Here is a 10,363-nt window from a genome sequence, read left to right as displayed (position 1 = left end):
GGCGCGGATCGCCTGGGTTGCGCTGCGGGGAGCGGAGGCGATGTGGGGAGTGCCAGGAGAGGAAAAACAGAGGGTTTGGGCAGAGCTTCGGCCTTTGGGGTGTAGTGGAGCGAGACTGGTGGGTAGGGTTTCTGCCATGGACGGGCCGTTCGTGGGCTAGGGCCTGGGCCCGGGCCGCTGCACGTCGCTCTGTCTTTCTTAAAAAAATGTCGTCTTTGGTGTGAAAATAATATTATTGTTGAACGAATCAAAAAAAAAGTTGTTTTTCGTTCTTCCCTTTCCTTTTCCAAATGTGTGCTCAGGTCACAGAACTCTGTCAAACCAAATCACGATTAGTCTCAACATTCCAGGCATTATACGTACGATTATTTTATTTTAGGTCCCAGTTTACTTGTCAGGTGAAATTCCGGCGAGGGCTGAACAATAAACGCGCAACACAAAATATGGAACCATTCATGTCAAACATTACACCTTAGAAATCACCCACAGGCTGAGGCTAAAAATAAATCAAATGTATATTTTGGATGTTTCCATACAAACACGGGTAACAGTATGCATCACAACTCACACAGCTTTGCTTCAATGCATCTCAGTAATGGTTACAAGGATTACAACAGAAACAGTGAAGAAATTCAGCACAGATTGGCTGCTTGCTCTGAGGTCAGAGCTAGTTCTATTGAGCAGCCTTTCGACCCCCTTCACCTGTGTCTTTGGCACCTGCTGCTCTTTCGACACCTGGTTCTGTGGCCTGAGCCTTCTCTTCAGCAGATCAAATATAGGTGGCCTTGGGTCCTTTTCGTTTCAGATAAGGGTATGCAGGCTGCTGCAAATCAAAGTCGGTATTCTATGGTTGGACAGCTTCTAGGAGCTTCTCATAAACTTGCCGCGCAGACAAATCCTCAACCTAAATAAAGACAAGGTGGTTTTGCACAAGAAAACAGTCAATAGATGGAGCCAGAAGATTGACGGAAAATAAATACTGAACTACATGTGAAATGTTGAGTCCACTGACTGCTAACAGAAAGCTCGGCACATTAATATGTTCCCTAAAATGAGGCATGAGAAATGGGGACTTACAATCAGAAGCTTTGATTTATTATTCCATCCCCTTTGAAGGGTCATCTGACTCAATCTTAAGCCAAGCACCTGATGATCACATAAATTGTCAGACCAAATATGTTCAGGTGAGAAGTTTGATCACCTTATAAAATCTATACCCATACAGGTACCAAGGTAAACAAACACTACAACATTGAAATGTCTCAAATACTGCCAAGAATTAAGATTGAAGAAAGTGACCTTTCCCATAAATTCTAGCAACTCGTTGTTGGCCTCCCCCCGAGCAGCAGGGGCAGCTACTGCTACTCGAACATCGTCAGCGTTCACTCCTGATAAGAATAAATACAATTGTCACGTCTTCTTTTCTCTTGGTAACTGAAATGATACTGATTCCTCTTAGTACTGTCCGGTTTATTATGTTATTATAGAGGAGAGCAGCGGTGCTTAGTTGCATTCGTTTAAACAACAAATTTACTACAAGATTAACATAACGTACTTGTTATTGCTGAACGTTGTGCTCGGTCTTCTACTTCAATGGCAACTTGGACAAGTCCACCTTGCAACTGTGTTATGCAAGGGGGTACAGGCGCATCCTACAGTTTCCATGGTCTGTTAGCTTACAAAATAATAAAACAGATTGGAAAGATCAAAGGAAGTTCCATCACGCTTACATGTGGATTTGTCTCAGCCGCCACCGAACTCAGTGCTCCATCAACAACATATATATAAGGAGCAAGCTCCAAATCTTCCTCCGATCGGTAGCAAACAAAAAGGTCGCATCCCACACAGGTCATGCGAAACTGCTTTTCGAGCTTTCCTTCTCCACTGCGTCAGAGATACTTACATTATATAATCAGCAAAAATGTAGTCCACTGCAACAATGGAATCACTTAAGACAAATGACCCTTGGGTGGTTACTACAAATGAGTATTCACATGAAAACTGTGGATGGTGTAGAAGGATTCACATATTTCAAAGTACAGAATATATCTATAAATCTGATACAGGGAAAATTGATTCTAACAGTAGCACTAGCTCTATACTGATTGCAGGTCATAGTTACTGACCCGCAAGAGTTGATATGTACATGCATGTGCTGTGTTGCAGGGCGTGCCATTAAAAGAGATGAGTTAGTTAATTAGCAAAAAGGTAGTACTCCCTCGTAAACTAATATAAGACTTTTTAGACCACTAGAGTAGTGATCTAAAAAGTTGTATATTAGTTTACAGAGGGAGTACATCCTATGGTCCTACTGCAGGTGTTGTTAATTGGTGTTTGAGAGATAAAATACTATGATCTGTTGTGTTCATGTCTCCTCTTATCTTTTTTCTCTGGGCAATTTTTTTTATAGAAGATTCAATCTTTAAATGTGTCCTCATTAAAATTATTCATTTGCAAGTTGGCTACTGTTATGCAATAAAAAGTTGTGTAAGTTTACCCTGAGTTGATGCAGCTACCACTGGATTTTCTTCTCAAAAACAATTGTGCACACTTAAGATCGCAGCACTCATATCATGGGTACATACGACGTGATAATAGATAAAGTGGCAAATTTCACCAGGGTAGTGAGCATACATAACATCGCGTTACCAAGGTGTAATATTGTCTATCAATTGTGCAATGATATTAGAAAACATGGGATTCGACTCAAGTACCTAACAATAACAAAGTTACAAGGTATGATTAGTATACCGTTTCAACAAGATTTTTCCTGCATCTTTCACATTTAACCTCGCAAGATGCTTTGCCTTATCTAGAACATGTGCTCGGTCGGTCTTCCTCTTTGGCATTTTCTGCAATAGGGTATCTTTATAACAAACACATCAGAACTGATTTTATAGCAGATACTTAAGTATTAACAGGGCACATCGAATACAACAATCTTGAAAGTAGTCAATGTCAGAAAGGAATTTCAACTTAGCAATTTAAAATTGCTATCACTAGCTAGATTTAACTGCTAATCATATGAAACAACACAATTATAAACAAGAAAAAATGACAAGATTCAAAGTGAGGACAAAAAGGCGAAAAGTCCGATTAATCAGTTAATCAGCTACTCGGTGACCCTCCAAGGAGGGATTAATTGGCCAGTTAATAGGCGGATTTTTTGGACAATGCAAACAAGTTATTGTGGTTTGATCTGTGACAAATTACAAACATAGGTCAGTACAGCTTTCTACTATTCCAAGGAACCATCTATGGCAAGCTCAGCTAAGAGAAAACTCATATTACTAGTATTAATTAAGCTCAGAAGAACAAGGGTGAAATTCAAAGTTCACAATGCTGACACACAAACGAAGAAAACCTCCTAGCAAGCTGAATCCCTTTAGCTACTCATGTTCTTGATTATGAACGATGCGGATCCTTGAAATGCAATTTCACCACCGGTAAAGTCGGGGAGACCTGATCCCGCTCCTCCCACAGCGGTTTTGGCGGCAGTGGTGATAGTGGGGTGGTTGTGCGGTGCTTGACATTGCATCTTTCATGCTTCTTTGATTTGAAGTCTGCTGTGGTCTTCCCCAATCCCCCAGAGCAGGTCACACTGGATCTGTCTCACTCGGTGTTTTTGCGGGGAGGGCACGCGGCGGGGACATTTTTTCGTTGGCATTCGTTGCTGGGGGTTAGTACCCTTTGCATCTAGTTTTCGTGCAGTTTACCTAAGGGCTTCTTTCATCCAGAGGAATTTCATAGGAAATTTTGCAGGATTTAGATCCTTAGGAATTTTTCCTACATAGGTTTGGTTCGTGAGATTGGAATCCTTATGAAAACTTCCAAAGGATTGCTTTGCCCTCGGTTTTGGAGGAAAATTTCCATCCACTGAAACCTCCTTTTACAATTCCTTTGTTCTTGATGTGGCATCAAACACTATTTTATCCAAATTCGTATAGTTTCCAAATCATGTAGGATTGAAGAGAGCATGCCACTCAAATCCTATATTGTTTTCCTATTCCTGTGTTTTGAAGATCCTGCGAATCAAAGAGGCCCTAATTAACCTCGATTATACTCTTCTTAACACACAGGCAGGGCTCCTGCAGGGTTATCTAATAAGAAAGAAAAAAAGACTGCCACTTCGTTGACAAGAATCCCCACTCGGTGCTTCAGCTAGAAAGAACAACATTAGCCTAGAACATCCGGAGGGACTTCTCAGATCTGTTAAAACTAACCGAAAGCCTCCAGATACAAGCCCACGCTGCAACGAAGAGGAACCAAGAAAGGGGGGCGTGAGGGAGAAGGAGCCGACTGACCAGTGATGAGGACGTGGGAGGCGCAGTGCTTGCAGTAGTAGACGAAGAGGTCGGACTCGGGGCCCTCCGGCAGCGCGTCCTCGCTCGAGTACGTGTGGGTCGTCCGCTTAGGCATCTTCCCTCTCGCTTTCTCCGCTGCTGCGGTCGGCGGCGAACCGGAGCGGCGTCAGGGCGTGGGGCGGTGGGTGGGCGGGCTCTCGGGCACGGCTGCTCAGGCGGCGGCAATCGAGTAGGGGATCTGCGTCCTAGGCGAGGAGACGAGGGGGGAGATGACGTAGAGGCGGCGGGGCGGAGGCCGAGACGGAGAGGAGGGGGCCGGCGGGCCGCGTTGTTGGCTCGGTCGGACTGGGGAAAGTTGGGGCTGTTTGGTTGGCTTCCGGAAAAGGCTGCCTAGGCTTGGATTCTGAAGATTTGAGATCAGGATTGCTTTTCTTTTTTTAACACTGTATAATGTATAATCAAAGTCACTCACGTACACGAGCATACACTCATCCCTATAAACGTGCACATGCACGCCTTACCCTACGAGCACTTCCGAAAAACTGAGCCGGCATAGCATCTTGAGATTTTATGAAGTCAGGCGCCTCGCAGTCAATGGAACTTCTACTCGCACTGAACGAACATCGCCGAAAGTCTAAAATAAATTCAGAAATAATGCGAGCACCAATGTCAAGTTTAGAACTTGAACCCTGATGAGATGGGATACCACCGTCCTACTAACCATCCAACCACATGCCGATTCGCTGATGTCAGGGTTGTTGCGTGCCAAGACTTGATTGGTATATAGATGGTCTCATAATAGATCCTACCTCATTATTTCTTAGTGTCGTGTTATTTTTAATAAGGCCTAATTATCAACAGTAATATAGGATGATTTTATAGTCAACTACACAAAAAAAGTCTCATATTTCGATATAGAGGGAGTTGTTGTTTTCAGTTAAAAAACGGTTACACCCTCAGATCCATATTAATTGTTGTTGATCTAGAGAGTAGTTGTTGTTCAACTGGTATATAAATGGTCTAATAATGGACTCTACGTACAGAATTAGTTTGTTAGGTGACGTTGCTCGGCTGGTGCCGATGTAGTCATCACGAATAAAAGTTTCAGGTCACCGCCTCAATGTGTTCCTACGATGTCTTCAAGGAGCCATCGTTTGTGTCCAAGCAAAACCTTGATGACTGTGAAAGTCTTGTCGAGGGTCTTGTTTCTTCCTCTCTGTCCACATCAGGTCGGTGGTTCCTCCAGCGGTATCAGTCATCGCGGAGTCGAAAGTGTTTGTATTGGAGGTGGCTAGCACCGTCACTAGTCTCATTTGAGAGATGGTACACTGAGAGTTTCTTAGGCCTCTTACTAATTGGGACGCCTGAAAGTGCAATCTTGCCTTTTAAGTATGTTTCAATGTTGGGACTAATCACATTTGCTAAGTGTATCCCATGTTTTAGTCCATGTGATACAACCGGTTGTAAGTGTACCGATTACAATGACGACCCACAAGCTAATGGTCGGGATCAAGTTGTTGCTGCACCATTAGAAATCACAGTGGGCGATGTACATGTTTTAACCTGTCTACGGCAGAAATATGAAGACGTCGATGAGCTAGTCGCCGTTACGTCCAGGCATGCAACATCATGCAATGATCAGAACAAGTTGAGACAAACAACGATTACATTGGTCAATCAGGAAAGTACACACGAGCAAACTAGAGGAGCAAGCCTGGAGCTGACCAGATGCATCATTGTCTTCATGCTAAAACAGACTAGTACTTGCACGTATAGTACAAAGGGAGCTTGTTTTTATCTTTTGGAGGAAAGAGACCAGCCAAGGATTGATAGATATGCATGCAGGTTACGTACGTTGGTCAGAGATAAAACAACAGATATATTTGTTGATTTCTTTGCACGATTCTCCAGAACAAGGGTTCGAATTATTTTCTTATTTCGTCCACGCAAGAAGAAGGGTGGTCTACCCTTTAACAAACCAATCATGAAGATACGTGACTGTTTAAACTTATGTGATATTGGATGGGGTCCACCAACACAGCAGTTAGATGTCTACGCACAAGTTCAAAAGAGTCCAGGTCAATCTTTTGTAAGGATTATATTGCTAGAATATAAAGCATATAATCTTTTAGTATTATTTAAATATGGCGTCCGATCCAGGTTTCCTTTCTTTGTTTTCCGTGAGTTTTAGTCAGGGAGCTTGCTTTCCAAGTCAGGATAAATGTTCTGGCTGCTATATAAAGCCATAGTGTGTTGCTGTAAAAATCAGGTTATATTTTATGAATAAATATGATGTGGTTTTAGGGTAAATACATGTATCGAGTTTTGGGGGAAGCTGTCTAAAAATCCCTAAGTTTTGGAGGAAGTTTTAGAAAACCTCTGTGTTGCGATTTCTGCGAGGAAATTGTTTTGCGCGTGAGTACCGTCGTCGAGATTGGTTTTCTCGTGCAGAGCCGCAAGGTTCAAACCCTCCATTTCGTGTACATCACGTGCGCGGGCGAGAGGTTGCTGCTATTGGAGGTGGAGTGTCGTGAAAGATTGGGCCGCAACAACGGATCGGATCTCGCCATCGAGGTTCGGTCAATATCACCATGTGAAATAATTGTGTGTGGATAATGAACCCATTTAAATGAATATGGCTCAAGAATGGAGAGACGAAGATAAACATATAGGTGTAGCCTTCTTCGGTTTTGTTCTTGGGCATAGGGACTCTGCACTATTAAGAGGGGATCAATGGGGATCACAAAAAAAAAAGCACATGCTCATAGTTTTGAACATATTCCACTCTCACATCATGTGCTTATCCATTCATATTCAATGCAAATATACCACTCATACACATGATAAATAGCCTTGATCTTATACTCTCACATCATAAAGATCTTATACTTTACAATTGTTATGCTCACTTTCACATTCCGTATAATTGCCTAAAATTGCAAAGTAATAGAGGAATTAAAATCTGTATTTGTACCTAATCACCCCCTCTCTAGGTCCATTTTGATCCTTCCACCGGCCCATAACTCTTTGAAATGTTCATATTTCTGGGAAGCTTTGTTTTTCTTCCCTTTTGTGTTTTTTATCTACTTTTTAATCTAATGTTTCATAAAAAGAAATAGTCATGAATATTTGTGAATTTTTTCCATATTCCTTTTTTTAATTCATACAAGCTTTCCAAATTTGAGTCATATTTTCAAACTCATTAACCTTTTAATCTGTGAACATTTTCTTTCAAATTCACAAATGTTTTTTAGATTTATGAACATTTTCCAAGTCGATGAATATTTTTAAATCCATGAAGTTTTCAAATACATGAACATTTTTTCAATTTCTTGAACATTTTCCTAATTCACAAACAATTTTCAAATTTATGAACTACTTCTGAATTTTGAGAATCCACAAATCTTTTTTCAAATTCATGAACTATTTTATAATCCCATGACCAAATTTTATTCCACCATTTTCAAAATTTGAAAAGGTAGACAGGTTTTTAGAGAGCAAAACAACAACAAAATGGCGAGAAAGAAAAAAAGAACACTAGAGTGTGGGCTAGTTGGCGAACGAGCACCACTACTACGCCATCCCATGCATGCACTGATGCACGAGCGTAGGCCGCTGGGTAACACACAGACGTGCACCCTGCAACCAGCACAACATCGCCTATGGACCGACTATTAGTGGGCATTCGGTTAATTGTGATTTCGGTTTCTCAAAAACAACCGAAAAATCAGCTAAATAGAAGAAACCAAACCTGATAGACTAATATATTTCGGTTTTGGTAGGTGAACGGAACTATGGAATAATATCTACACGTACAAGAAAGTATAAAGGAAAACATGGAATAAGACTCCACACAAAACAAACAACACTACGCACCAGTCACCATAGAAACAGAAAGGGTCTGTCTAGGACACATCTAGATGTGACATAATTATGTCACATCTAACATGACATCATCCTATTTGTAGCCTCTCGATCGCCCCTGTTCTTGTTCTGTCGTTCGATTGTTTGTCACCCAGTCGTTCGATTGTTTGTCGTTGCTCGTCCTTTTTTGTTGGACGCTTCCAGGGCTGGGCCGTCCCTCTCCCCCTCCACCACCCCCACACTCTCGGCAAGTTTCCTGGGCCTAGGCCTTGTGTTTGTGGGCTTAATTTGTTTGTTTGTTGTAAAAAAAAAGCTTGGGACCAGATGTAGGCCTTGGCAAAATTGCTTGAATCCAGAGTTCTTCACAAGCATGTATCCGAATCCAGAGTTCTTCACAAGCTCCATTCTGTAATTGCTTTTGCAAACACTGTCAACTATCTTGGAAGAACACCCTATGCTAAATCTGATATACGCACTTGCTCTTCCTTTATTCAAACATTCTTGGGTTGTTCCCATCTGATAATCAAGCAAAAAAGACAAATTAAAATTAGTAACTCAGCTCTATCAAACAAAAAAGTACTTGGCATGATAACACACTACTTATAATAAAAAACCGATGGCGTGGTAGGTAAAAGATGTTAATTGAAATAAAAAACAATTTACCTTCCTGCTTTGCTCCTTCAAAACATTCCTCCCATGTTTACTCTCATCACTCTTTTGCAGCTGCATACAAAAAAACCAAAATAACAAAAAAGAAAATTAGGCTCTTATAGAACAGATTATATTCAAACAAGACTGAACTTATGAAGGCAAAAAAGAAGCACGAAAACACAAAAAAGTTTGGTGCGGTGAAAAATGATTTACCATTTTTTGATACCATCAAGCAACATGCCATCTGATGCATCCGTTTCTGTTAAATCAATATTAGAGGCCTCAACTTCAGAAACATTGCCATGAAAAGTTTGGTCCAGGTCTTCAATGATGATATTGCTCTCTGAATTTTGATGGTTGGTATGTCTGCTTACATCCCCCTGTAAAAAGAAACAAGAATAGATAAACAAAGAATTTTGAAGAATAGTCAAGTATGAACTGGGCACGGAAAAATTGTTGTAATCGTATTGTGACAAGCACGTACATAATTAGACATATTAGGAGGAACCAACCAATGGGAAAAAAATTGAATGTCTAGAATCAGAAATGAAAACAAGAGGAAAAAGTATATAGAATCCCCTAGAATCGGAGTTGTATGACTGCTAGGGTTCCATGTCTGAATCACAACAAAATCCATTTCTGGAAAAACAAAAGTATGTGATTGACCACTGAGAATTTCAAACTGACTAGGGGGAGAATTACAACCTCAATCAAGCAAAAAAATCAGCCTTAGATGAACACAAATTCAGTATGAATGAACAAAATATCAGTCTGTATAACCAACACACTATTAATTTCAGTCTGCATGAAGTCCAGGTCTCCCCTGCTCAAAGGTTTCACATAAGCCTAGAACGATGTTACTAATTACTCCCTCCGTCCGAAAATACTTGTCGGAGGAATGGATGTATCTAGACGTATTTTAGTTTTAGATGCATCCATTTATATCCATTTCTGCGACAAGTATTTCTGGACGGAGGGAGTACATCTAAATCACCCCCTGCCACATAACCACGCTCTTAAATTTTCAGAAATTCTATGATACTCTGAATCTAACAAATTCAGTCTTACTGAACAAATTCTGAGTATGTAACAGATTCGGTCTCTATCAAAATTGCAGTTATATTAAAACAAACTAGAAATCCTTTTTTCTTTAGGGGTTTCATGAAGAAGTACCTTGTAAATCTTTATTACATCAAAAAAGAAAAAAAAACTATCAAAAAATGGAATAATTGTAAACGGGGGCCCTCAGCAAACACACACACACCCTTTGTGAGTCAATGGTTGCCTTGCAATTGGGGCCACGACAAAACACACACACACACACCTAGTTGCGAGTCGATGCTCGGCTTACAACTGGGGAGTCTCGAGAAACACAAACACACACACACACACACACACACACACACCCTTAGTTGCGAGTCAATGGTGGACTTGCAACTGGGGGCCATGACAAAACACACACACACCCTAGTTGCGAGTCGATGGTCGACATGCAAGTGGGGACCCTCAACAAACACACACACACACTCGTACTTGTGAGTCGA

The 10,363-nt window shown here is 41.1% G+C and overlaps 1 protein-coding gene and 1 long non-coding RNA gene across 3 annotated transcripts in view; both read right to left on the bottom strand.

The window, feature by feature from the left end:
• Positions 1-479: 479 nt before the first annotated feature.
• Positions 480-4,658, bottom strand: LOC119353322 (UPF0235 protein At5g63440). 2 transcript variants are annotated; one of them, XM_037619919.1, is made up of 7 exons: positions 4,305-4,658; positions 2,752-2,866; positions 1,731-1,884; positions 1,556-1,652; positions 1,300-1,388; positions 1,078-1,146; positions 480-904 (listed from the first exon to the last, which is right to left on the bottom strand). In XM_037619919.1, the coding sequence occupies exons 1-7, from the start codon at positions 4,417-4,419 to the stop codon at positions 845-847; spliced, it is 699 nt and encodes a 232-aa protein (XP_037475816.1). In that variant the 5' UTR covers positions 4,420-4,658; the 3' UTR covers positions 480-844. The 2 variants fall into 2 exon arrangements, with proteins under 2 accessions (XP_037475816.1, XP_037475817.1); XM_037619920.1 differs by having other exon boundaries at positions 2,752-2,852; positions 4,305-4,412.
• A 3,837-nt stretch (positions 4,659-8,495) lies between these two features.
• LOC119353319 overlaps positions 8,496-10,363 on the bottom strand; it is a 10,629-nt gene continuing 8,761 nt past the window's right edge. The window contains exons 8-10 of the long non-coding RNA XR_005170392.1: positions 9,033-9,199; positions 8,832-8,891; positions 8,496-8,684 (exon numbers count right to left, since the gene is read on the bottom strand). This is a non-coding gene — a long non-coding RNA (uncharacterized LOC119353319). The remainder of the gene's footprint in view (positions 8,685-8,831; positions 8,892-9,032; positions 9,200-10,363) is intronic.

This window comes from Triticum dicoccoides, chromosome 2A (assembly GCF_002162155.2).
Source record: "Triticum dicoccoides isolate Atlit2015 ecotype Zavitan chromosome 2A, WEW_v2.0, whole genome shotgun sequence".
Taxonomy (NCBI): Eukaryota; Viridiplantae; Streptophyta; class Magnoliopsida; order Poales; family Poaceae; genus Triticum; species Triticum dicoccoides.
The sequence above is the reverse complement of the archived record's forward strand: the minus strand, read 5'-3'. Positions and strand labels throughout refer to the sequence as shown.